This window comes from Aspergillus welwitschiae (genome assembly GCF_003344945.1).
Source record: "Aspergillus welwitschiae strain CBS 139.54b unplaced genomic scaffold BDQ94scaffold_35, whole genome shotgun sequence".
In the NCBI taxonomy this organism is placed as follows: Eukaryota; Fungi; Ascomycota; class Eurotiomycetes; order Eurotiales; family Aspergillaceae; genus Aspergillus; species Aspergillus welwitschiae.
Genome location: NW_020798729.1, coordinates 116,720 through 144,032, shown reverse-complemented (window position 1 = coordinate 144,032; position 27,313 = coordinate 116,720). Strand labels below are relative to the sequence as shown.

At 50.0% G+C, this 27,313-nt stretch overlaps 13 protein-coding genes across 13 annotated transcripts; 7 read left to right on the top strand and 6 right to left on the bottom strand.

Annotated features, from left to right (window-relative positions):
• Positions 1–162: 162 nt before the first annotated feature.
• BDQ94DRAFT_182172 (ankyrin repeat domain-containing protein) lies at positions 163–3,842 on the top strand (the record flags this gene model as incomplete). The annotated part of the gene is made up of 3 exons (XM_026774076.1): positions 163–261; positions 317–845; positions 907–3,842. The coding sequence occupies 3 exons, from the start codon at positions 163–165 to the stop codon at positions 3,765–3,767; spliced, it is 3,489 nt and encodes a 1,162-aa protein (XP_026622654.1). The 3' UTR covers positions 3,768–3,842.
• A 403-nt stretch (positions 3,843–4,245) lies between these two features.
• BDQ94DRAFT_82133 (DUF124-domain-containing protein) lies at positions 4,246–6,101 on the top strand. The gene is made up of 6 exons (XM_026776624.1): positions 4,246–4,483; positions 4,555–4,668; positions 4,725–4,742; positions 4,794–5,237; positions 5,293–5,642; positions 5,707–6,101. Exons 2-6 carry the CDS (start codon positions 4,614–4,616, stop codon positions 5,923–5,925), a joined length of 1,086 nt encoding a protein of 361 aa, XP_026622653.1. The 5' UTR covers positions 4,246–4,483; positions 4,555–4,613; the 3' UTR covers positions 5,926–6,101.
• Positions 6,102–6,502: 401 nt separating this feature from the next.
• On the bottom strand, positions 6,503–7,887 carry BDQ94DRAFT_82161 (translation initiation factor eIF2 subunit beta). Its single transcript, XM_026776625.1, has 4 exons — positions 7,684–7,887; positions 7,479–7,608; positions 6,797–7,408; positions 6,503–6,740 (listed from the first exon to the last, which is right to left on the bottom strand). The coding sequence occupies exons 2-4, from the start codon at positions 7,543–7,545 to the stop codon at positions 6,574–6,576; spliced, it is 846 nt and encodes a 281-aa protein (XP_026622652.1). The 5' UTR covers positions 7,546–7,608; positions 7,684–7,887; the 3' UTR covers positions 6,503–6,573.
• Positions 7,888–8,229: 342 nt separating this feature from the next.
• Positions 8,230–8,923, top strand: BDQ94DRAFT_82114 (uncharacterized protein). Its single transcript, XM_026776623.1, has 2 exons — positions 8,230–8,679; positions 8,769–8,923. Exons 1-2 carry the CDS (start codon positions 8,412–8,414, stop codon positions 8,870–8,872), a joined length of 372 nt encoding a protein of 123 aa, XP_026622651.1. The 5' UTR covers positions 8,230–8,411; the 3' UTR covers positions 8,873–8,923.
• A 273-nt stretch (positions 8,924–9,196) lies between these two features.
• BDQ94DRAFT_150127 (uncharacterized protein) lies at positions 9,197–10,206 on the bottom strand. Its single transcript, XM_026767516.1, has 2 exons — positions 9,991–10,206; positions 9,197–9,938 (listed from the first exon to the last, which is right to left on the bottom strand). Exons 1-2 carry the CDS (start codon positions 10,174–10,176, stop codon positions 9,378–9,380), a joined length of 747 nt encoding a protein of 248 aa, XP_026622650.1. The 5' UTR covers positions 10,177–10,206; the 3' UTR covers positions 9,197–9,377.
• A 1,845-nt stretch (positions 10,207–12,051) lies between these two features.
• BDQ94DRAFT_182170 (uncharacterized protein) lies at positions 12,052–14,480 on the bottom strand (the record flags this gene model as incomplete). Its single annotated transcript, XM_026774075.1, has 2 exons — positions 12,052–14,289; positions 14,351–14,480. 2 exons carry the CDS (start codon positions 14,478–14,480, stop codon positions 12,302–12,304), a joined length of 2,118 nt encoding a protein of 705 aa, XP_026622649.1. The 3' UTR covers positions 12,052–12,301.
• Positions 14,481–14,827: 347 nt separating this feature from the next.
• BDQ94DRAFT_150119 (uncharacterized protein) lies at positions 14,828–15,712 on the bottom strand. The gene is made up of 2 exons (XM_026767515.1): positions 15,313–15,712; positions 14,828–15,265 (listed from the first exon to the last, which is right to left on the bottom strand). The coding sequence occupies exons 1-2, from the start codon at positions 15,430–15,432 to the stop codon at positions 15,080–15,082; spliced, it is 306 nt and encodes a 101-aa protein (XP_026622648.1). The 5' UTR covers positions 15,433–15,712; the 3' UTR covers positions 14,828–15,079.
• A 361-nt stretch (positions 15,713–16,073) lies between these two features.
• Positions 16,074–16,626, bottom strand: BDQ94DRAFT_150118 (uncharacterized protein). The gene has a single exon (XM_026767514.1). It carries the CDS (start codon positions 16,606–16,608, stop codon positions 16,321–16,323), a length of 288 nt encoding a protein of 95 aa, XP_026622647.1. The 5' UTR covers positions 16,609–16,626; the 3' UTR covers positions 16,074–16,320.
• A 773-nt stretch (positions 16,627–17,399) lies between these two features.
• Positions 17,400–18,004, top strand: BDQ94DRAFT_173641 (RNA recognition motif domain-containing protein; the record flags this gene model as incomplete). Its single annotated transcript, XM_026772200.1, has 5 exons — positions 17,400–17,419; positions 17,482–17,554; positions 17,623–17,729; positions 17,780–17,889; positions 17,964–18,004. The coding sequence occupies 5 exons, from the start codon at positions 17,400–17,402 to the stop codon at positions 18,002–18,004; spliced, it is 351 nt and encodes a 116-aa protein (XP_026622646.1).
• A 265-nt stretch (positions 18,005–18,269) lies between these two features.
• On the bottom strand, positions 18,270–19,888 carry BDQ94DRAFT_82065 (gamma-glutamylcyclotransferase). Its single transcript, XM_026776622.1, has 5 exons — positions 19,661–19,888; positions 19,538–19,569; positions 19,402–19,451; positions 19,133–19,222; positions 18,270–19,049 (listed from the first exon to the last, which is right to left on the bottom strand). Exons 1-5 carry the CDS (start codon positions 19,753–19,755, stop codon positions 18,516–18,518), a joined length of 801 nt encoding a protein of 266 aa, XP_026622645.1. The 5' UTR covers positions 19,756–19,888; the 3' UTR covers positions 18,270–18,515.
• A 308-nt stretch (positions 19,889–20,196) lies between these two features.
• Positions 20,197–21,986, top strand: BDQ94DRAFT_150086 (putative short-chain dehydrogenase/reductase family protein). The gene is made up of 2 exons (XM_026767513.1): positions 20,197–21,521; positions 21,590–21,986. The coding sequence occupies exons 1-2, from the start codon at positions 20,641–20,643 to the stop codon at positions 21,711–21,713; spliced, it is 1,005 nt and encodes a 334-aa protein (XP_026622644.1). The 5' UTR covers positions 20,197–20,640; the 3' UTR covers positions 21,714–21,986.
• A 245-nt stretch (positions 21,987–22,231) lies between these two features.
• On the top strand, positions 22,232–23,834 carry BDQ94DRAFT_150085 (uncharacterized protein). Its single transcript, XM_026767512.1, has 4 exons — positions 22,232–22,470; positions 22,543–22,561; positions 22,642–23,518; positions 23,587–23,834. Exons 1-4 carry the CDS (start codon positions 22,430–22,432, stop codon positions 23,610–23,612), a joined length of 963 nt encoding a protein of 320 aa, XP_026622643.1. The 5' UTR covers positions 22,232–22,429; the 3' UTR covers positions 23,613–23,834.
• Positions 23,835–24,397: 563 nt separating this feature from the next.
• Positions 24,398–27,147, top strand: BDQ94DRAFT_150081 (MDR family MFS transporter). Its single transcript, XM_026767511.1, has 5 exons — positions 24,398–24,930; positions 24,997–25,026; positions 25,086–25,396; positions 25,453–25,574; positions 25,632–27,147. The coding sequence occupies exons 1-5, from the start codon at positions 24,628–24,630 to the stop codon at positions 26,744–26,746; spliced, it is 1,881 nt and encodes a 626-aa protein (XP_026622642.1). The 5' UTR covers positions 24,398–24,627; the 3' UTR covers positions 26,747–27,147.
• Positions 27,148–27,313: the final 166 nt, after the last annotated feature.

Below are 27,313 nucleotides of genomic sequence, written 5' to 3'. Positions count from 1 at the left end.
GTGAACAGGCGACAAGGCTGAGCTGCAGCAATCCCGGAGGGTTAGATGTTAGTAAATATAGCAAATGTATTTGATCCAGCTATATCCTTTTTCACACCGATGATTTAGAGGCACGATTTTAAACTTTCTTGTCAGACTGCCTGTCATACCGCGTGCCTCACCATGGTGTGGCATCTATCGCTTATTGCTATACTATCATTACTTCCCGGTGCTTTGGCCACCGGCTGGGATGACTTTGCAGATGACCTTGCTACAGACTTGGTAAATTCCTCTTTCAGACATATTTTAGGGCATTTTAGTGACATTGTGATTCTAGGCACCTCTAATATCCCTTTTTGGTGAACGACTTAGCAAGCAGTTCTTGTCTGAATCAACCAGTATCCTAGATAACTTTCTCTTCTCTGTGGCCCCATTGGGGATCTTGACGGCTGTGGTTTCCGTCATTCGTGTTTGCGGGAATTCGTCTCTCCGCGCGTTCATAGGAAGGGCTCAAGAGGGCCCTGGTGAAGCTGAAAATGAGCTCTTGTCTTGTGTTTCTGAGGCCACCGCGGAGATGTTTAACAATGGAGGAATATCTAGAGTTTTTGGAAGACCTCGGTTGCTAGAGATTATTGCTTGGGAGGAGACAGATCCTCAAACTAAGGAGCGCTCCTATCGGATCGGGACTCTCCGCGATGCTCTCCGTGAGGGTGCTTGGTTGGCTGGCAAAGGAAGTTGGATTCTCGATGAGAAGGAATATTTGCCCGAGCTCGACATCCCGAATCTGTCATTGAACAAAGGAATTGAGAAAAGCAGCCAGGGCTGGTTCTATGCTGCTGCGGTATTGGGGCTAGGCCTGCAAGTTGGTGAGTTGACGCTGGCACGTTTTTGGTACTGCATGTGGCCTATGTTGACAAATCATGTCAGGGGTCATTGTATACGCTGCAATAACTGTATACCTCTTCCCAGTACAATTCAAGAAAGACGGAAGCCTTGTCGTCAGCTATGCTTTTCCGCTGTTTTCCCTTGGGTCTATCTTTCTCTGCATCGGAATGTTCCTGTGCGCCTTCATCATTGAGCGCTCATCCACCGAATGCTACATTAGACCTGCAAAGCCCAGCAAGATTTACTGGTTACAGCCCGGCGGGCAGGATGTCGGTGACCAGGTCTTCGGCGCTTTTCTTGGGGTCAGCGAGGGACCTAATTCCAAGGCGACTGAAGACCTCTTGTATATTAAATCCGTCAGGAGCCCTGGGATTTTCGGTAAAGGCCCCTTACTGATGTTTACTGTGATTATTACCCTTATTGGGTTTGTCATTCAGTTTGTCGGTATCCGAGGGCTGCATGCCTCTGTGGTTCTGGCAGAAATGGGCGCCACTCTTCTAATGTCCATTGTCAGAGCCTGCCTTCGGACCAAGAGGTCCGGGTCAGACGAGAACCGTCTAACAGCCCAAGAACGTCATCTTGTGTCTTATAATGAGCAAGAGCTTGACTGCTTCTCGTTCCATCTTGAGCAAGTCAGATCATTTGGTTTGGTCTCGAGCCAGCCACATAGATCTCGAGCTCAGTCGACAACTTCGTCAGCTGCTGCATCAGCACAGACTCCAAGTAAGACACCCGGTCTTGGAACGAAGCTTATAACGACAAGGGCTCAACTAGCCCGCCTTACATCTCATCCCGACAAAGAGTCTAGCTTAGCTTGGGATGGCCTCCCAATCAGGCAGAGAGCCCAAAAGCTGGCGGACACGATAGAGAGAACGATGAACTTGTTATCAGGTTGGAAGAACGTGACTGGGGATACCGTAAGCTTTGACCTCATGCTCACCTGCCAATCTCTTAACAAAGGCGTTTTCAATCCTGCGCTGGAAACCTACACCATCAACCTCCATAGATCGGAAGATACGCTGTTATGGAAAATTGATGAGACCGAGCTCGAGGCAGTGCTAGGGCTATGGACTTGGTCGCTTTTGAGGTCAGATTCGAAATGGCTCCAGACCGGGCTTGATCGCGCTGTGGGATTGACCAAGTCTGAGGCCATGGCAGAAGAAACAGACCTTTATTTCCACAAATGGATTTACCGTCATACGGACGCGAGGATGGCTTCGTCCAAGACCGTGTCATTTGGCAGCGAACTCTTCGGGCTCTATTCCGATAAGAATCCTGGCAACAAGGAAATACTTGTCGTGAAAACGCAGAATAATCTGGAAACCATGGCTGCTCAGGATATTTACATTCACTTCCTCAGGAGCGTCCTTCAAGACTTTGAAACAATTGGCGGCGACGTGGATGTGCGTTCAGACTCACAAAACGGCTATATCGCATACAGCAGCCGCATCGACGAGTTAGTGGCTTGTTTTGAATCAGGAAACCTTGGTTCAAGAGAGGATGCCCTACTATGCATCGTTCCAGTCTTGAAAGCTCGAAAGCTTCTACCGGAACTTGCCGCAGACTCGCACAGGGTGAGGGCGCAGATTGAGAGGTGCATTTCGAATGATAACTGGTCAGAAGCTTTTACCATTGTTCGATGGCTCTGTGAGCGTTCTGAAGGCCAGGACTTCGAACGTTCTGTCTATGAGCTTGGCTACCTCTGTCAACGTGCAATCCAACATATTGAGGATGCAGTCCGGAAGGAAGGACTAGACGTGTTGCTCTCTCTCCTACAGAATGATCTCAGGTTGACATATTTCAACGGTATAAAAAGCGTTCGACCGGTGGACTGGATGAAGTCCCGTCACCAGCAGGCTTGGTGGAACGAATTTTCTCGGCAGCTCGGCTATATTACATGGCACATTTCTAACAATAAAGTCGACAGACACCAGATCAAGGCATCTATTGAGTCTGTAGGTGACTTTGAAGACTTAAACTTACCAGTTCCTGGTTGTGATGACGAGCAGAATAAAAAGAAGTGTGCTGAGCAAACCATATTGGGATGGCTCACTCACGGAGCGGACATCATGTTCGAGAGACAGGTTCCTGGATGTGAGGACCAACTCTGTCTTGAATGGGTCATCCAAAATGGCCAACTTGCTATCTGTCACTGGCTCTTAGTCAAATGGGCTGAGGTTGGCCAGCACTACGGGGCGATGGCACAGAAGGCTTTCGTATTCGCAGCAAGATGTGGAGCAGACTCAGCAATACAAACACTCATCCGGCACGGTGCAAACATCAACAATCAGGAATATGAAGGATATACGGCCTTGTATGAGCTCGTCGCAAACCAGGAGTTTGAGGCAACAAGGAGACTGCTAGCCAACGGAGCAGATGCAGACCTGGGCATAAAGTCCAGCGGTATAGCCCCACTCGGTATATCTGCCGGTCAGGGGGATGAGCGCATTACTCGTTTGCTCCTTGATCACGGAGCAAAGATCGACCGTCAAGACAGGCAAGGTTTCAGTGTTCTACACCTTGCTGTTCGCCACGATCAATTGGCCATCGTACGTCTGCTTCTTGACAGAGGTGGATACATTGATAATGTCGCAGGAGATGGCAGGACACCTCTAACTCATGCTTCATCGGATAATCAAAAAGAAATGGTCGAGCTGCTCTTAAACTATGGAGCAAGAGTTAACGTTCAAGATGATTGCGGCTGCACACCATTAACTTTGGCTGTGTACAACTACGCGTCAGTGGATATCATCCGCCTATTGCTGGATAATAAGGCCGATATTTATCAAACGGACAATAACGGCATGAATGCTCTTGACGAGGCCCATCAAAGAAACCGCTTAGATATTTTAGCTCTCTTGGAAGCCGCATCTATGGCCGGAAACTCGCAGACGAGTGCATAGACCTGCGAGAAGAGGCTATACTCAGGGTCAAGGGCATGAAAAAAGCACAATACTCATAATTTCCCATTACACTGCCAAGTACGGATAAGGCTTTGGTATTTAATATGCTTTCAAGATGTCCTCGGTCGCTCTGCCGAAGTGATGCTGTTTTACAGCCACACAAGAGTTGGGAAGGCGCGTATCGTGAGGGCCAAGCACCAATCTGCTCTCCACCCCCAGTTCTTCCCCTCATTGCTCTGACAGACACGAATGCCTTCTCTGGACTTCACCTGGGATTGGGTCTTGACTTGTTCCGATGCACTAATCCGCCAGCCAATGGCATTTGTTAGCGCCGGCTGCCCCCCTCGAGTGTCACACGTCGAGGCTATCAGAGGCCTTCTCTAAGCGCCCACGGCGATCACCATGCAGTAGCTCTGCTTGGTTTGCGACCAGAGCTCCTCCCGATCCATCTCCTCATCGCCGACAGCCATGCTTGCTCCCAATAATTTAAACTGGGAGTTTCTGCTCCCAGTTCTTTCGGCTTTTTCTAAGTGCCTTGGATCTTCTTTCTTCGTTAGTCAATGCACTGAACGATCTACAATTGTATTGCTGTCTTCTGAATTCCTTGCAGCTAGAAAAGAATCTCTAAATACCTCTGCTCTTTCTCTTTACTTGAAGTATCTCCGCCCCGCACGTCCAGCTTTGGGGCCAAGGATTCCCAGCAATCCATTTTCAGAGTAAGTTTCTCTCTGTATCTATATCAAACATCGTTCATTGCGATCCAAGCCCCGGTAAATGCGGAAGACAGATTGAGCCGTTCACTCACAGCTAGTATAGACCTAGCAGCAGTAATTGACTGAGCGAAAGATGTCCGAACAAGTTGTTTATCCACCTCCTCCAAGCCAAGCGCCTACTTTTCCTCGTGGGTAACCCTTTCGCGTATTATTGCCGCTCAATACTAACCAGCTCATTGTATAGCTCCACCAAATGGCGCCGGTATGGTACCACAGATAGATTGATATCTTGCGTCTAGCTGATAATCTCTAGCATATCAACCTCCATCACAGACCCCTCCGAACATTCCTCCTCCAAACTTCAGCTTTCCTCCGCCTCCACAGCAGCCTATATCTTCACACGAGGACAAGGCTGATGTTTCACCAATCTCTTCTCCGCAAGGCCCGCCAACCCCGCCGATAAATGAGAAGGCTGTTTATGCAGCTGAGAATGCTGGATCATTTTCTGCCAACTCGACTATGTTTAGTCCATCGGAAGCCCAGCAAGCACCAACACCAGGGCCAGGTCTCACACGAGCGCATACAGATGCGACTCTTGCCAGCCGAATTGCCCCAAAACACTTCGTAGGAGCCACATCAACATATGCGGACGATGTAGGGACTTTCAACGGTGGCAGCTACAGGGTCAGTCATCGAGACACAAACACTCTCTTAACCATTCAGCTGGCGGTGGGGTGTCCCATCCAGGCGAGACCCGGTATGTCGCATAGCCTTATTATACACTGCATGAGACTAAGTTTTGCATACGACAGGAATCATGATCGCGATGTCTCCTTCTATGTCCCTCAGGGGTTCGCTCTCTTTTGGATGGATGAAAGCCCTTGCAGGAGGCCAATTGGCCCGTTCAACATACACCGGCCCTGGTGAACTCCTACTCGCCCCATCTATTCTTGGAGATGTCACTATCATCCGTCTGGACGGCCATACAGAGTGGACCGTAGGGAAGGACGCCTTTCTCGCTTGTACAGTGGGCGTTAACATCAACTTCAAAACTCAAGGTCTTATGAAGGGTGTGTTCTCCGGCGAAGGTTTCATCGTGTTCAAATTCACCGGCTCCGGGTTGGTATGGATGCAGAGCTTCGGAGCGATTGTCAAGAAAGAAGTATGTTATTCTACCTCCCTTAGCTCTGAAAATCGAGTGATGAGCCAAACTAATGTGATTGTAGCTCGCCGATGATGAAACGTACTACGTAAATAACGGCCATCTGGTAGCATGGAATTGCCGCTACAAGATAGAACGAGTTGCTTCGGGTGGTATCATCTCTAACTGGAGTGCAGGTGAGGGTCTTGCCTGTAGATTCACAGGCCCTGGCACTGTGTATATGCAGACACGCAATGTGTCCTCCTTCGTTGCCCATCTGGGCAACAGCATCGCTAAGAGCTAAAGGTGCAGACATGATGATCTGCTGGGCTTTTCAGGATCGCTATCATCCTCTTTTGTTTTCTTTATTCTCCTGGTTGCTTTGGCTTGATATAATTACCCTGCTATATACCTGACACGTATCTGTATTTACTCGTGTGCTTTCTACAAAGCCGTCTTCAAGTTTTGCATAGTCACAAATTGGATATCTTCTGTCACTTCTTTTGGGTAATTTCTCATGACTCTGGCAGGTTCAGCCGCTTTTTCGAGGCGAGGCTAAGTCAAATCCAGAGATAAACTCTGCTTCATCTGCCAATCTGCCAGCATACGTGAAAACTCAGAGTTAGGTCATACCAATCCATTTACCTATCATGCCATGCTAAGAAATCTTCACTTCGTCTCTCTCGCCTCTTCCTTTTTTTTTTATCCCTTGCACCCTAAACCGAAAGATCGAAACCCAAGATCGGATCAATCGATCCACAACGTTCATCATCCACATGTTCACATAAGAGATGGAATGCAAAAAGGATAAGGAAAATAAGAAAGAAGTCTTTGTATACGAAAAAGGCGGGGGAAACAAATCATAACCGCGCCAGAAGATACCACCGAAGACACCATGGTAGTTTCCTCCATGGATCCTTCTCCCCCTTTGACAAAAATCCCATTAACCCGCTTAACCCTGTCTCTTTCTGCGGCCGACCTGTCCACGGAAACCGGTCTTGATGGCGGCGACGGAACGACGAGAACCGCAAGAGTTGCAGGTGACGAAGTATAGACGGTTCTCACCCTTGTTGAGCTCGGTGTCGGGACTGCGGCAGGTCTTGCAGGTGACGTACTCGACTGTACAACGTTAGTGTCATTATTGATTTAGATAACCATATAGCAAAGCAACATACCGATGTATCTTCTCAAGACGTTCTCAATCTGCTTCTGCTGGAAACGACCCTTGATAACCAGACGACGGCTACCGTCCACACTACCACTGGTACCCAATTCGGCGAACAAGAACTGCATAACGTGATCATCGGACCGCTTCATACGCTTGCAGATATCGGCAATGTTGGCGAAAATCGTACGACGGTTACCTTCACGCAGACACTGGGGCGGCGGGATCTTATACGACTTGGTACCGCTGGACAACAGATCGGGGTGGTGGCTCTGAATGAGGGAGAAGAATCGGGACACAAGCAGCGAGTACGGGATGGGTTGCGCGGCGTCGTGAGCCCAGATACCGGTTCCAGCTTCGTGGTCTCCCTCGGGGACGACCTCTTCCTTCTCCTCGGCGACGGCACCTTCCTTCTCCGCAACACCGGCCTCGGCCAGCTTGGCCTCGAAATCGCCTGCGTCGACCTTCTTCGGCTTCTTCTTCTTCTTCTTCAGAGCGGAGGGGTCGAACTCGCCGTCGGCGGCGGGGGTCTCGTCATCGCCCTCGGTGTCCTTGGGCTTCTTGCTCTTCTTCTTTTTCGAAAGACCCTTGAAGAGTTCGGTAACTTCGTCGACGGCCTTGTCTGTAGGTGATGCGTAGAGGTCAATATCAAATTTGATATCCACAAGTCGAGAGGGGAGAAAGGTATATACCCTCAGTCTCAGCAACCGGCTTCTCAACAACCGGAGCAGCCTCCGTCACTTCGCCGTTGGTATCCATAATGACAGCGCCTTCACTGAATGCGACCGACTTGCGTTGTTTTTGGGGAGCGGGTTCAACCTGCTAATCCGGACCAGCCCAAACACACGTTAGCGGGAGGGGCGAAATTAAAAACCCAAAAAAACCGCTGGGACACACTAAAAGACAGTCGACCAGTGTGAAGCTCGATCCGCAAAAATCGCGTCCGAGCGTTGCACAACAGGTAATGGGTATAGAGGGAAAAGAACACGGGGGTTGAGGTGGTGCTTCAAGAAAGCAAAAGCGGAGGGAGTCGATGGTCCCACGGCGAAATGTGATGAAGAAAATGTGGGAGGGAAACCGATCGGTAAAGGGAAAACGGGGGTGTGACGTACAGTCTCCGCCATATTTGGGCTGGCCCTTTTGATTATCTGAGAGAATGAGCGTTTCTCAACTTCCCACCAGGACACTATATTCCGGTAGATTGATTGTTGCGTTCGCGAGAGATGAAGGAAATTGCTCTAGGGATTGTGGTTTGAGCTGGTTGAATCTCGAAGTTTGGTTGTTGCGCTGACTCGATGGCAAAGAATCGCTGTTATCGCGGGCTCCCGACACGTGACTATAATGAGTCAAGTTCGTATTGCCATTACCGTCCGGTATTGTGATCCTGGCACGTGAGATCTCCCTCTCTCGGTCTGTCTGTGTCTCCCCTGGATTACATCAGACCAGAACTAGGTTCGCCGAACTAGCTAGTGTGTGTATAGCTTCATCCTCTCATCCTCTTGATTGACTATTATCTATGCCATAACATTCGTCAGGCAGTGGCAGGCCCTGCTTGATTATTCTTCCTTTTAGCTTCAACTACAACTCCTCAACTATACCATCGAATCAAAGCAGAAACAAGAAAGATGGCCTCCCCCTCCCCCTCCGCTTCCCTCAGCACCTCCGCCTTCATGGTCTCCTCCCAAGACAAACACTACTCCTCCGCCTCCGATGACGATGTCGCCTCCCTCCCTTCCGAATCTACCTCCGCATCGGACCTCGACTCCCTCGACTCGGACTACTCCGACGCCGAAGAAGAATGGCGCGAAAGCATCGAGCAATTAGAGTTGCTGTTGACGATGGTGTTGGTGCCTTTTGTGGGGAAGTACTTGGGTAGGAAGTGTGCCTATTGGAGTACGTATACACCCTTCGTTCTTGGTTGGGTTGGGAGTGTGCATGGTGGGATATATGTGAAGTACACATGCTAATGGATTGTTGCACAGGCTGGACCAGATTCATGGAATGGAAGTACCCGGTTGAAGTTGTGGTTACCAAACCTGGTGTATTCAAGGGGACAGGAGCTGTGGAGGCAATGGCCCCGATATAAGCTTACTTTCTTTCTTTCCTCTCTTTCTGGGAAGAGGAGTATGGGTTCGTGTTTTATGAGGGGGGTAGATTTGTTGACTTTCCTGTTGGTTTTGGTGTTATTTACATATTTTTCCTGCTCTGTTCTATACTTTCTTTATGCTGGGGTGTGATAGACACTACTGATTGATTGATTGATGAAATGGTGGTGATGGTGGTGGTGGTGATGGCATAGCATACATGCAACATGCATGATCTGACTTTCCTTAGTATAATATACCCAATCCCAAATACTATCACAGATAAATTGACATCAAGTGTACTACTATGCCTTAAGAGTAATATGCATCAAAGCAAAGTATGTCTCATTCAGTCATTTTCTATACTCCCAGAGTATGTACGTATGCAAAGAACTCCATCTATCCAGAATATGAAAACCCTAACTCATTCAAGCAACCATACCCCCCTCAATCATTGAACAAATGAAAGAAACACTTCGTCTGACCCAGTCAAGACCAACCAACCAACTAGATAGTCCTACCAACCCTCCCCTCACACACACTATTCGCCTCCATCCCCATCGTAGCCTCCCTCACAGCATCAACATTCTCCCTGGCCATGTTTCTTCGTATCTCACCACTCTCCAGATTCCCAAACGGGATGCCCAGCTCCTCTAACGCCCTCTCCACAATGTAGTACGGATCACTGTATCCGGGCGTGAGGAAGCGTTCTAGAGGGATTGGGTTTGAGCTAAGGTTCTCCTGGCGGCTGTGTGCTTGTGTACTGAGGATATCTTCCAGCAGCTTGAATCTGGAGCAGATAGGGTCGTGAGGTGGAAGAGATGAGAGGACGTTTGTGATGTGTTGGATGTCTGCGTCGATGTCTATGTCCGTGCCTTTTGTGGTATTGGGGGTGCTATTGCTGGTGGTGGTTGAAGGAAGTTTGGAGAGGTTGAGAGCCAACTGAGAGTTGAGCTTGTGCATGTGTTCGGATGATATGAGAGTTATGAGCCAGGAAGGTATTTGCTTCTGGTTCTGGTTTTGATTCTGTCCATGGTCCTGCATTCGGTTGGAGGTCCGTTTGGGGTCCTGGATTCTTGTTAGAAGCGTTATTTCATAAGATGATGAGGTATAGACGTACCTGCTTGATATCGATGGTTTGGTCATGGATGAAGAGGTTGTGCTCAGTCAATCGATGGGTAGACATGATGATGGCTGGTGGTTTGATATATCTGGCTGGTAGATTGTGTGTAGACGTGATTGTGAAATGGAATACAGTAGATATACTGAAGAGAATATCGCTGTTGATAAAATACTGAATGTCCATACAAGCGGTTAGCAAACACTCTTATATAGCACAACCCCCTTCTAGCGCATACCTCCCTCCATTCACTCAATTTCACGCACATTCGTCATCTACTCACTTTCTTCTAGACCCCCACAGACCAAACCAGACAAAAAGACCCAACAGCACGGATTAACCTACTGCAAGGTAAGGTGAGGCAAAGGCAACGCTCAACTTCTGGCGCTAATGCAACTGAAAGATTGCGAGTGAACTAGACACATCCACGCATCCATCCATCCATACCCCTCACCGTACTAATTGTAGATATCACATACCCCTCAAACACAGCCATCTTGCCTGTCTGCCCATCCACGCCACGCAATCCAGTCCCCGATCTGCAAACGAAACAAAAAAGAAACCACCAGCAGTAGTACCACCTTCCTCTACACCATGAATGGAAATAGAGACTAACGGTGATAGGCACTAGCCCCAAGACCAAGAACGAAGAGGGGACAAGATAGAAGAATGGGAAAGGGATACGTGTGTGTGTGTGTGCAACCACACATCAAGAAGTACCCTTATCAACACCCATCTAACTATCTAACTAACTATCTGCCGCATGCATGTCTTGAAGGGTAACCATTCCCTCGGGCTGGGAAATCACAAAAAACTAACGGTTTCCCGCAGCTAGCCTAGTTAATCAGGGGAAGGAAGGGAAGGAAGGAAGGAACGTTGTTACATTGCATTTGTTCATGCCCAGTGCCAGATCGTCGGGTCCGGGATCGTCAGCGCCGGCGTTTCTACTTGGGGTTGATTGCTGCTGGGCTAATGCATGTCCTACTTTCTTACGCTGGGTGTGGTCTGATCTCTCGTGGGCTGTGCTTTGCTTTGGCTTCTTGCCTGGTCTGAGTCTGGTCCGGGGATGAGATCGATCGATTGCCTCTCTCGTGTTATCATCATCATCTACAGTGATCTTCTACGTCTAATTTCTTTTCAACCAGTAGAGATGGTCTACATGGTAAGTGAGTAGCAAGAGAATTACAATGGAAGAAGGCTAACAAGCATACGATCTCCCCAAGAGGAGATCACCACCATCGCCATCATCGTGATCAACCCGAAAGTCAATCAGTCGCTCAATTCCTAAACCAAAGCTTTCATTGATGCCCGAGTCCCCGAAACCCACCACCCATCACTCACCACTCAACACCCAAAGCCCGTTAGGTATCAATGACAGCAAACCATCAACTATCCCAAACAAAACCCACTAGTGACAGCTATAGTAGAGACAATCTATACCGGATCCAGAACCTCATACATATATAACTCTTACTCCTATAGTACTTACTGTACTTCAGAGGAAAGGGACGCACCTCCCTGACCCGGGAGAATGGTTCCGTAGCGTGATGGATAGATCATTCCTCTATCTACCGACGTTACATTGCATATATACCCTGCTTAGGTCTAAGAAGTACGGAGTAGGGCAGGGCAAGACAGTCCCGGCAGGATTCGCATCCCAGTCATCCAATACGCACTACTCCATAGTAATGCTTGCTTTCTGCCTGCGCTGTTTCGCTGCCTAGATATTCTGGGGCTTACTGACTGACTTGGACGACTGGACGAAGCTACGCTAACTGCCCAATCCCTGCATGTCAGGTATAACAGAGCCAGTGTGTCGGGGACCCTAACTGATGCTGATGGACACGAGGTGATACAAGTCAGGGGTTCGAACAAAGCAACCATACTGTCGGGACTGCTAACTACTGACTACTCAACTGTCACAAGGGAAGCCCCATTATTGAGTTTCTTGAGGGTGTAGGAGTACTATCCCACACTACTGCGGCCGAAAAAGCAAATGTCGGCCGCTACGTTGTCGATCGCAATTCATTCATGCGTCGTAAGGGCTGCCGCGCCTACCTGAACCAGCCGGATTAGTTATCGTCTCTCAATTATTGCATGGTTAATCGATCTGGCACCCATCTGTGCTACCGGGGCCGACGGTGGGCTAGGCGTGTTGGATGAGCAACAGCAAAGGGGTATATTGTGTATCCTAAAGGGTCTGCAACATCTGGCATATGTGAAGAATATCATCACGTCGGGTATTCAGCAATAACAACACAAAACCGGCCAATAAAGCAAGTGAGCAATAACAGCCCCAAACAGACATCTATCAGTAGCCCATTCTTTGCTGCCAAAATGTCCCAAGCCCATCAGTGGCGTCCAAGTGACCATTCAGTATTCCAATAACCCCACGCCTTCGTCGTGACAGCGACTCCAGCCAGGGCCCCGGATGGAAGATATTCGTGGCTTCTGATGCTACCAATTTATCATGTTCTGACCGCTGGCATTCGTTTCTCACCTGGCTGCCTTTGGCGGCTGATGAGGTTTCTCGCATGTTGTCGGGAGAAGACAAGGCAATTAAGGATTCCTCAAGCATTGCCTCACAGATATGGTGCGGCTGTTTTCCCTGAATATTTCTGCCAAGCTGTGTGGCCTCGAGGCGTTCCTGTATTTCTTGTGTTTTATTGCAGATGGCTGCACTCGAGGTTGGCATACTCAAGACCTGGGTGTCAAGCTCTGTATCCATATCAACAATGACAGATGCTATCTCCCACTCCTCCATGTCAATCAAACTCGCCATCTCTGAACAGCAGTCATTGGCTTCAGGCACACCTGCAAAGTCCAAGCTCTCATAATCTGGTTCCTCGATCATCTGTCTAATTTGGCTCTGATGACCCTGCACGTTTTCGCCACGATTGTCGACATCGGACATCAAGGACGACTTATCCCTGCTGCCATTGTTCAGGAACCGGGAGGTTAGGTCGTAGTCTGGTGTGATTGTTTTTCGGAGCTTGGCACCCATTGCTCCTTCATAATCAAATTCCTCAGTATCAGCCACGGAGGTGCTGCCAGGCTCCAAGGTTGGCTGCCAGCACTTGCTGGCATTGGGCAAGGCAAATTGGCTGATAGTATTGCCGTGCACAGGAGCTGCAACAACTTTCTTGTCTAATCCCCGTTCCTTGATCCCTTGGTCGTCTGCTTTGTTTTCATCAACAGATCTGTCTGCGAGCTCATCCAACCTCATGGCGTCACAGGGATGCTTGCACTTCTGAGAGACTCCATCAAGTCTGATGGAGCACCGCTGGCCTTCATCTACGCTTGTATTATCGACTATATTATGACTAGTCAACTGGGAGCCTGGTTCCTTTTCACAGTGCACCTCAGAATTTCTACTTGGCGGGTTAACAAGAGCAGACACGTAACTGTCTGTAGCAGGTTCTGAAATGCCAGTCATTGCCTTGGGCTCGGTGGCAATGTCGTCTGCTTTGGGTAATTCTTGTGAGCGATAGAGGGCGACTGGAGAGGCGGTGTCCGAGACAACACTCTTATACATGGTCCCCCCTGTGATCGAACCGCATTCTTCCTCGAAGTGTCCATAGGTCGGGCCGTTTAGGGTAGCTTGATTGGTATTGCTCCTATGAAGAAAGTCGCTTTCAGAGAAACCAGAGCCAGCACTAGCTTTGGTTTCTGAATTCAGAATCGTATCAAATCCGAAGAAGTCGAGCGACGGATCGCGGCTGCGGGTTCTGACAGGAGATGATGCCTTTCCTCTTCTGAAGATCCCGCTCGGGCGCCTTTGATTCAGCTGTGATGGTATTAGCCCTCTCACTTTAGGCGTAGTAGCATGGCCACTCGCAGTAAGACGATCACAGGGCACGTTGGGGGCATGAAAGCTGTCGTTGTTTGTCCTCTTCTTCGAACGGGGGCGTTCGCTGCTCTTCTTATTCTGAACCTTGTACTCATATCGGTCTTTCTTGGTTCTGTGTCGAGGCTGCCGCTCATAACCGTTCCGTCCCCTTTTTTCGGTGTTTGAAGATGTTTCCATATCATTTACTGTTGATGATGCAACTGGCTTTTGGGATTCTGTTGGCTCGAGTGAAGCCATCTGACCCACACGAGCCTGTCGTTGCTGCACAGAGGGATAACACATAGTGACCACTCCTCTTTGAGCGTAATAATTCTCCCATCCAAGCCACCCTGGTTGCCGTTCAGCAAAACGGGTTGGCATGTTCTCAAGTTCCGCATTTCTCTTCATTATTTCATCGTATCGATCTTTGTCAAAGGCATAAGACACCGGTTGTAGGTAATAGGAAGGAGCTGTAGGTTGTCAGAGGTGCACTTAAGGCCTCAGATGCGGGTAACGATAAATAAGACCTACGGTGGAGTAGAGAGCTTCGTGCATCTTGTGCTTCGTAGCTATTCTGTGCGGCATCTGATTCAGTGATCCAGTCCTCGATTCTGTTGTAGAGGTCGGAGTGTCGTAGCGGATTAGAATTGACATGAGCCATGTTGTGTGAGCTGGTAGGAGATAGGACTGTGGTCAGTGAGTTGAGGAAAGATGTGGCGAGAGTTGTGGAAGAGAGCAAATGTGTGTGTGGCTGTGTGTGGGTGTAGGCAGGAGCTTCCCGGATGACATCTTGACCATCTCTTGGCGTCACTGTTGCTTCAGATGATGTCGCGGTTGCCAAATATGATCACTTTACTAGTGAGTCAGTGTAATATAGGATTAGGTCGGGAAGGAGATCCCGAGTCAGGGTAAAATCGTGTTTTCTTAACAGGACTATTAAGGCTATCTATGTACTAGTATGTCTGCTCGCAATCTGCGTCTCCTATTCGTCACATCTTATTCCCTCATCCTCACTTTACTTCTATCTTTAATGCGTAACAGAGATGTGTCGGGATGTATCAAGGTGGCTGGCAACTCTTCAATCCCGACCAACGCGCTATACTCTTCAGCAACACACAAGACAGCTTTGGGGGGGCGCATCTTTGCTAAGGGTATATCTTGTACTTCCTGATGTATCCTTGCAAAGCAAGGTCCTATTACACGCTGTGCCTAAGCAAAACGCCCAGTAACACCTTGCCGCTCCATTCTTTTCCCCTCCATTTATCGCCAGCTATCTCTCTTGAAATCCAAATAGCAAAACCAAAGGATCCGACATGCGGCAGCAGCAAGGAGGGGAAATCGGGCCTTCAATAAGGGAAGCTTCGATTGGTTTGTTGTGCACCTCCGGCAGTATCGATGGGAGCATGGAGCCTCAAACGTGTTGAGTAGAGAAAGAATACTATGCAGGCAAGACATATCGAAATGTAGGCTGTCAGCATACTGACAAATTTCAGCATTCCTTGAGCTCTCCGCAGTACAGCTTTCAAAAGAGAAATTCCGAGTAAGTGATTTTGCCTGGTCAGCTGAGGGACGTAATTAGCGGATTGCCTCAGTCCACCCGAGAGATGCTGCATTGGTTGCTAGTGCTGAGCAAGCTGTGGTTGATTCATACGCAAGCCTGCCAATCTATTGGTTAATGCCCTGTTGTCCTCCTGTACAGAACTTGTCACCGCCACACCGTCGTCAGGGGTTGCTTCTGTTATGTTCATGCTCATCCTGTGCTCCTGGTTGTTCCTGGCAGATTGCCTGAGCTCAAATGTCCATTTACTAAGAGATGGCTGCCATTCTGAAAGAGGTCCATCAATTTGATCACCTATGAAATTCTCAACTACTGCCCGGCCATCTCGTCTGGGGTTTACACTAGATTAGTTCATGAGGTCGCCCATCCTGATGAGGCCCTAGAGAATTGATGCAACTCTCAGGATGAGTACTAAGGCACCGTGAGCGAGGAAAGACTAAAGTAAAATGAAAGGTAGAGCGAGCACTACTTTTATACTTGGGTGTCGGATATCCTCATGCACAGCACTCACTTGACAAGATTCAAGATCCTGAGTGTAGCTGAGAAGCACTGCAGCCCATCAAATCCCGAAACAGATTCTGATGGCCAATAGGGAAGCCAATAGAAAGCAATCGGGGGAGGTGGGTGCAAGCAAGAGTGGTGAATAGAAAGAAGCTTAGTTCTGGCCCCACCAGTAGCTGGAATGCTTCCACCAGTGAGTACTTCAACCCGGGAATTGCTTAGTAGTGAAAACCCGAGATGTTAGATAAGCTAGATAGACAGCTGGCAGGTACCAGACGGGCCCCAGTTTATGCTCCCCGGCAAGTGTCGGTTACAACTTCAAATGCCAGCAATAAAACCCTCCCCCGGAATGGTTGAACAACAGCGTCCGTGCAGCGAACGATTGACCATGGCCGGCATCTTAAACAGCCCTACGACGAGGATCCGGGGAGATGAGTGGTTCTTAGTCGGTCAACGGGAGCTGCAAACTCGACACCCGTTGAGTCCTTGAGCTTCGCCATGCATAAAGGCCTAGCCGAGATCTGGTCCTTAGCTCCCTTTCAGGGCTGGCCTGGTTTCCGGTTCTTGCATCCTCAGAACCAGGCTCAGCATGGTCCATCCAAGTAGAGTAGTAGATAGTTGCAAGCGCCTTGGTGGAAAGTCGCCAAACCAACTTGAAGGAAACATCCACCCACCGGAATCCGCGGAGAAATGTGATCCCAGTGCAACGGCTGCATCCACCGGCGGGCATCTCAAGTCTTTTTATTTTTTGCCCCCAATTTTTTCCCATATTTTTCTAGGGGAGGAGGGGAACGGAGGTGCGCCGGGCATGGCTCTTTAGCGTCTCCAATCCCATCGCTGGTTTGCATTATTAAGACAAACAAGCCCTGATGCTTTCTCTTCCCTTCCCTTTCCCTTGAGCCTCGAGCACGCCAGGCTTTCCCTCTTCCTGCCTTCCCTCTCTTTTTCTCGGTTTTCTTCCCCCCCCGCTTTGCCAGCCGCGTTTTCTTCTTCTTCGTCATTCTCACCGGTTCCTACAAAACTAAATCCCCCCTAAAACTCCCCCCCATTCCTGGTCCCGGTTCTGCAGAACTGCTTCCTTAGTTTACAACTACCCCTCCATCCCTTACTCAAATTCAAGCACCACTCGCAAATCAGGTAGGTCGGACTTTTTCTTCTCTTCGTCTTTCCCTTGGCAGTATGTTTTTGTTTCATGCTTGGTGGAGTCACTTGCAACGGTCTCTCTGAATCTCCGTCGTGGAGAGGACCCTCCAGGGTCTGCTGTCGTCTCTCTTAAAACCATTTCCTTCATCCTCTCTCTCCCACTCTCTTTTTCATTTTTCCCCCCTCCATCTGAATTTTTTAAGTCTCTTCTTTTTTTCGGATTTTGTGATTTTTTTTTTTCTCAAAGTTCGAACGTGACTACTTTGCCAAAGAAACCATCGCATCTAACCCCTCATTCTCGTTGTCTTGACCTCCTCAATCCGCAAGTGCTTACTACCAGGATAGTTTCCAACCCCCTTGTAGGAAACCCCAATAAAAATGGCTAAGCTCTTCATCGGGTCTGTCAATTCTGTTTCCTTTCTGGCTACCCGGCCCCCAATATCAGACTGACCAAAATCAGCGGCCTTGCCTGGCACACCACTGACGAGACCCTCCGCGAGGGATTCTCGCAATACGGAACAATCGAAGAAGCCGTTGGTCATCCATGTTTCGCGGAGCAATGAAAGTTCTCCCTTATCATGCTCGTACTGACCAAACTCAGATCGTCGTCAAGGACCATGACACCCACCGCAGCCGTGGATTCGGGTTTGTCCGCTTCGCCAGTGATGTTGAGGCCGACGCTGCCATGAATGCCATGAACAACCAGGAGTAAGCAAGCTATTCTAAATGCTCCTCTTTCCAGACACTCACCACTTCAGATTCGACGGCCGTGTCATCCGTGTCGACAAAGCCTCGGAGTCGAGACCGCGCATGGGTGGAGGTGGATTCCATGGACGCGGTGGCTACAACCGTGGCTACAACGGCGGCGGTGAGTTCTTCTTGGTCACTGTCATCAAGGCCCTCCGAAATTATGTATTGTATCATTTAACTGACAAGAAGCAGGCTGGCGTTCCCAGCAGCAGGAGCCTGAGGCTACAGAGTAAGCTGCGCAAGCTATTATAGCATTGCCGATGACTTACTGTGGACCGGTCTCTTGTCCTATTTTTCATTTCTTTTCACGCTTTTTTCCCTCTTTCTCGCATGTCAGCTGCTGTTAGTCCCTTCGGACTTAAAGTTTGGGATAAGAACACGGGCGCATGCTACCCAGCTTTTATGATGGTGACTTACGACGAAACGACCCCTGCCTCTAGTGTTTTTTCCTCTATGATGTTTCCCCCCCTCTCACGCCAGTTCATTGCGATAATGACATCTCTCGTGGTTTGATTTGATTTCGCATCGCGTGGCTTTAAATCAATTGTTTAATATGTCGTTTACTCGGGTCATGGTTGACATGTATGTAATCTGGCTTATGTTAACACCTGATTTGAGGCCGATGGGAAAGTGGTCCAGCGAAAGCAATCAGTGCTCTATCGTGAATTTGGAATTAATCTAGGTCCAAGTCATGATCTATCCCAATCTCATCATCTATCTCTCTATTCTCTTGTCCCGTTATGTCTATTCAGCAGGCGGGAACCGTTCATGTGCTTCCCGCGCCGATGGATGCAAAGACTCTTCCAAGTCCCGTTCAGCCTGCTCCTCCTCCTCACGCACCTCTTCCTCGTTCTGGAGCGCTTTCACCCGTTTTACTAGATCGGTGACATGCATCTCAGCATTACCGAACCCAAGCCCTTCAAGCGCCTTCTCCAACATGAACAGGTATTCCGCGTTCTTCCCGCTCTTGCCCTCGCTGCGACTGATCACCTCGGCCACCGCTTGTTGTTCACGCTGCGCAGGGTCACGTAGAAATTGCGGGTTGCTGGGCTGGCCGATGTAGACCATGCAGGTAATGGGGGTGGCAGGATATTCCGAGGTGTCGGTAGATTCAGCTCCCTTGGATGTTAGGACGGGGTGGAACGGCGTGTAGTGGTCGGAGTAGCCGTTGATTTCCCGAATGTCAAGATAGTGCCGGACTTCATTGGCATGGCTAGCAGGGATGTGGTACGCTACGCCCCAGACTGTAGCTGTTGCGGAGGTTTCATGGTGTGCTAGCTGTTTGCGAGGGTGGTTTGTGAGATAACTTGACCAGAGGAACAGATTTGGTGCATTCACAGAAGGGAGCAAAGGGATCATACCGGATCATCGAGAGTTTCCCAAAACTCCCGGTCAATCACTGTTAATACCCGACCTGGATTCTCTGGCGTTCCGCGGTGGTCGTTACTGTCCTGCGTGTTAGCTTATTGTACTGCGGACAAATAGAATACTCCGCAGCTTGAAGACGCATTCAAACCTACCTAGCCTATAGAGTCAGATGTCCCAGTTAGTCTCGTCACCGATCGATATCATCCACAGACATGACAGGCACATATATATCATAGAATAGACAATGACATAGTCAACATACCTGCCAAAACCTCCGGACATAGCCATTGATATAACCCGGAACACGCTGATCTACCACAACGGTGATGAACAATTAGTCACGCTGAATCAATCCAGACCTCTGAGACCTTCTACCCCTTAAAAGAACAGCAACATACCAAAATGCGGCGGAGGCTTCCATATCAAGCTCCTTTTGGCAGAAAATAGAGGTCAGCCACTACCGTCACCCTGTCATGGGATTATCGCCGCGCCAATCGCGTTAGGAGACCTGATAGGCTTACCCGTAGCCGAACACCCAGAGGTCGCCGTCGGGGAAGTTTTCGCGCCAGCCTTTTTCGGATGAAAGGACATGATGGGCTTCCTCGCTGGACACCATGGCTTAAGCTATCTTGGGGGCGGTTTGGTATAGCTTTTGGCTGATCTTTGTCGGTGTGGATAATTCGGCTCGCCTGCGGGGTACTATATATTACCCCTCATTCGAGTTTGCGCGATGGATATATATTGATCGTAGGGGAGGGACAGGTATTTATAGGGGTGAAGCCTGGTGCAGTGGCTTTCAGGTTTCTAGGAAAATGTCTTTAAAGATAGCAGCAGAACTAATACAACTGCCTCAAGGGAACAAATACCCCAGATTTGTCAGTCTATGAATGCAAATGGCGAACAACTGAGCCAGATAGTCGCAAGAAGGCCTCTGCGTGTGTTTGCATTGTTTGCGAGGTCCCCTGACCTGATCCGCCCCCAAAGGATGTTGCCACTTTCCTGCTTTCTCATTCGCTCTCATTTTCTTCTGATACTAAGCACTATCCCCAGGATACTAATTGCTTTATTCTAAGCCTCGCATTATTACTACGGATATATATTCACAAACCGGAAAAATTAGGAACCACTCGTCACTACCGGATTCAACGGCACGGTTTTGACTGAGGACCTTGGCGGACTGCAGAAACTGCTCGTACTCGTAAAGCCGCGTCGAGTATTACTGCGGGGCGGCCCAGACGCCGGACCCGGCCTTAGCTCAAGCTAAACCGCCTGGCAGCTATCGTCCATGGCGGATCGCTAATCAGTTGAATTCAACTATCTTCAACTTTATGCAGGGTTGGGTTGGATCCGATCCTTCGAAGACACATCCCTGTTCAGCTTAGATTAATTGATCGACCTGATTGTTTCGATCATCAGCTCTTTTGGGCTACGTCAATGACTGGCCGTCCTTCTATTCTATCTGAGTTGTATAGTGGTCTGTCTCGTGCCCATTAACTGCATCATGGCTAGCCTTCTCCGTTTACTACGCACCCAGTATAACCCGCCCGTCGACCCCAGTGGGGTTTCATTTGCAGGAAAAACGGTCATTTTGACCGGAGCTACCTCCGGACTGGGGTTTGAGGCCGCCGTCAAGCTCCTCAATCTCGGGGTGGAGTCGCTCATTATAGGGAGCCGGAACCTCCAGCGAGGCCAAGCGGCAAAGACGGAGCTTGAGAAGCTTACAAACAGACAAGGGGTGATTCAAGTATGGCAGCTGGAAATGAACAGCTTCCAGAGCGTCAAGAGTTTCGCAAACCGGGTGAACGAGGAGCTGCGCCAATTGGACATTGCGTTACTGAACGCCGGAATATGGAATCGCGATTTCGGCGTATCGCCCGAGGGATGGGAGGAGACATTGCAGGTCAATACGTTATCTACTTCCCTGTTGGCGCTTTTGCTCCTTCCGAAACTAAGGAGTAGTTCATCCCTGTCCGACCCGGCTCATCTTACGGTCGTATCCAGCCAACAGTTCGTGCGCGTCAAAGCCAAGAGTCTCCGAACGGTGCAGCCATTGTTAAAGCATCTGAATAGCCCGCAGTCATTCAAAGGCCCAAGGCAGTATGGTATCTCGAAGCTTCTCCTGGAGTATGTTCTCAAGACAGTAGCTGGTCTCGTTCGGAATGAGAATGGCACCGTGTCGGTCATCATCAACACTGTAAGCCCTGGGTTTTGCGTCTCGTCTCTTGGACGACAGTACAGTAGATTCTACGAGCGATGGGCGACGTGGTTGGCTTATAAGCTCTTTGCTCGCACGGCGGAGCAAGGAAGCCGGTCGTTGGTTAGTGCCACTTATCAGGGGGTAGAGTCGCATGGGAAATGTTGGCGGAGTGATGGATATCTAGAGTGAGTGCTGCTCTCCTGGGATGGTTTCTGCGTGTCTTTTTGCGGCGTGTTTGCTAATATTGGGGCAGTGAATCTGTGGCGTTAACAACAGGAGCGGAAGGGAAGCAGTTCCAGGCGAGAGCGTGGACGGAGATCATGAACGAGCTGGAGGAGCAGTCTGAGGGGCTGAAGGAGTCAATCAGGGGGTGGTAAAAGCGCTTAATGTTCACTAGCCGGGGCGATACGTTTACGCCTTCCTGCACGGGGCGATTGAATGACTGCCTAGCGTGACTGATGAGTGATAGTCATAGTCAGACCATACCAGGCCATAATATGATAGTAACAAGGCCTTCCCCGACGAACAGACGCTGGCCAGGCTCCACCGCGAATGGACGAGGAACCTGTGGGCCAAGCATTTCCGGAACAAATAAAGAAGCCTCAAGTATAGGGCTGAGAACGGTCGGACATTCCTGTGTTTGGTTGCGGACCGACCATTACAGCTGTCAAGAGGTTAAGGTTACATTGGCGACGGTCTATTTCTATCTGAAGCGATTGTTGCTGCCTCCTCCTTGTAGACCTATATACACAGCCTCCTTGCAGGGGTGGCAGGACAAGTTTATTAGTTGAAGCGGTGCCTGAGCATCTCCGCTTGGCGACTCCTGCTGAACCGCCGCCCCACGGCTCCGCTCCCAAGACCGCAAAAACAATCTGTTCGTTAACGACTAGCAGCCCATGGAACAGAACTTAATCTCTCCATCGCTCTCCCTGACCTCCTTTTGATCCCAACCCATCGTGTTTTTCTTCTCTTTCTCTTTCTCTTCCTTCCTTTCTCCTCCCCTATCAACCCGCCCTCTGTCACTGGGCGCCTAACCTTTCAATCTGCCCCTCGCTGGATTGCGCCCGGCTTCAGTTACGTCAGCTCCGCGGCCATGGCATACAACCAGTCCTACAACCCCGATGCGCTGCCAGCGTGAGTCACAACTCTCTGGAGGTCAATTAGAAGTAGGGATTGGGGTCGCTAACATGTCATTTATGAATACAGTCATGCAGAGCCGGAACAGGTACGGTAGTTTTCCTTGAGCGGTTCTTGGTCTGCCTGGTTGATTGCCCCGCGCCTCCTAACTCGGTCTATGACAATTAGGTAGCGCAAATGCTCGGCGCCATGCAATCCACCAACTCGCACCACCAGAAGCAGTCTCGCCCATCTCCTCACCCTCCCTCCAGCGGGGTCCCACCTCGAGTACCCGTTTCTAGTGCCGGCAGTCCCCATCCTCAACGTTACGGCGCACCGAGTCAGGCTCCGCACGGTGGACGGTCGCCGGCAAACGTCCCTCCAGCGAGTCAACAACAACGCCCTCACCCACTCCATCCCTCTCCTCCCCCGCAAAACTACGGCTTTGGGCCGCCTCCTAGCCAGCCAGTGCGCAATCGTCCGCCGCCCGCGTCGCGTCCACCCAATTCGCCCAACCATGGCGCACTGGCAGTTCCCGACGACGACCCGCAACAGCTATTCCCCCTGTTCCGCGCTGCGAACACGTCGCATTCGGGCACACTCACGGAGATGGAGCTGGGCTCTGCTCTAGTGAACGGAGACTTCACGTCGTTCCACCCGAAGACCGTTAAGATGATGATCCGCATGTTTGACCGGAACAACAGCGGAACAATCTCATTTGACGAGTTTGTGGCACTGTGGCGCTACCTTGCAGCGTGGCGGGAGCTGTTCGATCGGTTCGATCAAGACCGCAGCGGGCGCATTAGCCTGTACGAGTTTGAGAATGCACTGGTGGCCTTCGGGTACCGGCTAAGCCAGCCATTTGTGATGGTGCTGTTCCGGACATTCGAGAACAAAGGCCGGCAGATGAATAATGGTCCTCCGTACGGGCCAGCGAAACAGGGCATGAGCTTCGATTTGTTTGTGCAGGCGTGCATTAGTCTGCGGCGCATGACGGACGTCTTTAAGCGGTATGATGATGATCGCGACGGCTATATTACGGTGAGCTTCGAGGAATTCTTGACTGGTGAGTTGGCCCCCGCCCTCGTTATGCGAAAACAAGCGTGGACAATTAGTTGCTAATGTCCGGCGCAGAAATCCTCCAACTTCAGGACGGATAGGTTTGATTCGGATGATATGGTGGATAGGAAGATGGCTGACCTTCTTCCGGGGGTTTCCTCCCTAATTATATTGTACATTATACCCTAATTTTCCGTAGCATCTTTCTTCGCAAGCAACCCGGGGAATCTACAGCGAACAAGTATGGCATGGGCTATTTTTTCTTTTCTTATGTTTCCGGTCTCGAGCGAAGCCAGACTGCCCCCTATCGGGCGCAATTGCAATGCCCGCAGGATGCTTTAGTAAAAACGCAAGTCAAGATGCGGTGTAGACCCAATCCCACGATGCTTCATGATGATTGAACAATTGATGGAAAGCATCGATGCAGATCATCCTCCGGGAGGAAGAAGAGAAGAGGAATTGTGACAGGTCTATTTGTTTGTTTTTCAGGCATGTAGACCTGCAGACCAGCCAGTGATCGACAACTTTCAAAAATGTCCGGGCGTGCCAACGGTGTAACTTGCCCCCAAATTCTCCCTCCCTGCTGCAGTCGGGAGTTTTCTCCCAACTTTTCAGTGTTGATACTTGATAGGCCTTCCATGGATATAGCTTGTCTATCACCCCGTGTCCATGGATTGGAGTGGCCCGTGGGGTGGCTTTCGGGCTTGCTCACCCACGAGATCGATAGGATTTTTGCCCGTTTTGGGGATGGCTTCGTCGTTGTTTCAACTTATCTCCGAGCCTTAAGAGCGGGCGAGCATTGACAGGGAAAATTTTCTCTCCTTGGAAGGATTATTTATTAACTGTGCGAGATTCCTGTCTAGTCTAGTCTAGCTAGCTAGTTAATTAGTTAGTTGACGTGGTCAATTAAGCCTGGCCTCTTGCGTATTCTTTTCCTCCCCAAGTCTAGACTTTTAGACTGGCTGCAACCGTCGGTTCAGTCCGCCACTGCGAGGGGCCCTTGTCCTTCTCCTCACCCCCGATTTTCTTGGACAGCAAGCTTTCAGCCTCTGTTGACTCATTCGTCTTCGTTTTCTTCTGCTTCTCTCTCCAGACTCATCCTGGGGTTCTGTAAGCATGACGGTCGCTCAGGATCCTTCTCGTGAGGATGCCCGTATCGTGCAGCAGCAGCATGCCGACCAGGACAAAGACGTCCTGGTAGATGCGGAGAAGATGTCACCATCCGACGTGGGCACTTCGTCCAGAGATGGCTCGGAGAAGCCCGACCCGACGAGGTCATCAACAGAACAACCATCTCCTGAAGCGACTGGAGATGGCTCCGAGGAGAAAGCGGGCGCTGGTGCGCCGTTGGATAGAGTGCCGTCGCAGGCGCAAAAGCTAGGGAAGAAGAAGATCGTCGTTGTCATGACTGCGCTTTGTGTATGTCCCTTGCTTTTTCCATGCTTCTGATGGCTCCGTCGCTAACCACATGGTGTTTCAATATAGCTTGTCTTGTTCCTAGCAGCTTTGGATATGGTAACGACCCTCTATCGCATCGTCGCATCTACATCTACTCACACTCGTCGTCTCTACAGACCATCGTCTCCACAGCCCTACCTACTATCGCGTCGCATTTCCACGCTTCGGAGAGCGGCTACTCATGGATCGCTTCATCATACATGCTGGCCAACGCCGCCACCGTCCCATTATGGGGCAAGATCAGTGATGTCTGGGGTCGCAAGCGCATCATTCTCATCGCCAACCTCCTCTTCCTCGTCGGCAGTCTGATTTGCGCGCTGGCGATCGACCTCCCCATGATTATCTCGGGCAGAGCTATTCAAGGTGCAGGCGGCGGAGGTATCACCGTGCTGACCAACATCTGCGTCTCCGATCTCTTCAGTGTCAGGTCCGTCAGGCCTCCCACCAGCCCTTCACAGATTCAACACTAACCCTCTTCCCCAGAGAACGCCCCATGTACTACGGCCTCTTCGGCTCTACATGGGCCATCGCCGGTGCCCTGGGCCCTATCGTCGGCGGTGCCTTCACCACAGACGTAACCTGGCGCTGGTGCTTCTACCTCAACCGTAAGCCTCCTCTCTCTCTCTTCAGTCCTAACAACCCCCCAACTTACAATCTCTTAGTCCCCATCGGTGGCGTCTCCTTCGTCATTTTAGTCTTTTTTATTAAGATCGAAACCGGAAAAGTCCCCTTCTGGGCAGGCATCCGCTCCATCGACTGGACAGGCAACATGCTCATGCTCGGCGGCACACTAATGTTCCTCTTCGGGCTCGAATTCGGCGGTGTCAACTACCCCTGGGACTCAGCAACAGTAATCTGCCTGATCATCTTCGGCGTCTTCACCTGGGGCCTCGCCTTCCTCAACGAATGGAAAATCGCTCGCTACCCCGTCATCCCAATCCGCCTGTTCAACAACAAACACAACGTCCTAATACTTTTAATCTGCTTCTGCCACAGCATGGTCTTCATGTCCGGCTCCTACTACCTGCCCCTATACTTCCAAACCGTCCTCCTCGCCAGCCCCATCATGTCCGGCGTCTACGTCCTTCCCACCGTCCTCAGCCTCTCCATTTTCTCCGCCGGCACCGGCTTCGTCATCAAGAAGACAGGCCGATACCGCGAACTCATCATTTTCGGCTTAGCCCTCATGGCCCTCGGATACGGCCTTCTCATCGACCTCAAATACTATGCCTCCTGGCCTCGCATCATCATCTACCAAATCATCGGCGGCATTGGCACTGGCCCGCTTTTCCAATCGCCCCTTGTCGCTCTCCAGGCGAACATCCACCCCTCCGACATGGCCGCCGGCACAGCTACCTTCGCCTTCTTGCGACAACTCTCCGCTGCCATTTCCATCGTCTTGGGAACAGTCATCTACCAGAACGTCTTCCGTGAGCAATTGCCCAAGGTCGCTGCCGCGATCGGCGAGCAGAAGGCTACGTCTCTCGCGGACTCGTTCTCGGGGTCGGCTAGCTCGCTAATCAAGTCTCTGGCAGCTGACCAGAAGACTGTCGTGTTGAAGGCGTACACGTTTGCCTTGAGTCGTATGTGGATCTTTTATTGTGCGATGGCTGGAGTTGGACTTATCATTAGTTTGTTTGTGAAGCCTGTGGTCCTGAGTAAATCGCATACGATTGCAAAGACGGGTCTCGCGGAGCAGGAGAAAGCTAGACAGGCGGTTTTGGAGGCCCAGAAGAGGGGGAGGGGTGAGGTGGGAGAAGCAAAGGAGGGGGTTTGATGCCTCCCCTCTTTTAGTTCTTCTTCTATGATGATATATATACTACACCGACTGGTATTCCTTGCGCGAAACCAGCCTAATAAATCCCCAACCTACAATCTAGGGGTAAAAAAGGAACAGAAAAGAAGATCGAAGGAAGAAAGAGAATTGGGATTCATTCAACTAACGAACTAGATCTTTCACCTGCATTCAACATACATACTTGCATACTATCTACACAAGATGATGATGATGATGTATCTAAATACTTAAAATCTAATACTACCTGACAGACTGACTGGTTGAGATACTTACTTCACTCCTAGTAGTTAGAAAAATGGCACTCGTGCTTAGTAGCATCATACCATATGATACTATGATCTGCATACATAAATCAAATGCTGTACCACAATGACATTGACTATAATATCATATCCTTCAATACTGTTTTAATATACTTATGACGACAGTAACTTGTGTCGTGAACCAAAATCCCACCCTTGCATAACCAACTCTATCAGATAAACAAGGTAGAAAGTCAGTTGATGTCATGACTCGTGCGCGCGACAAAACTGAAATTTAGAGTTA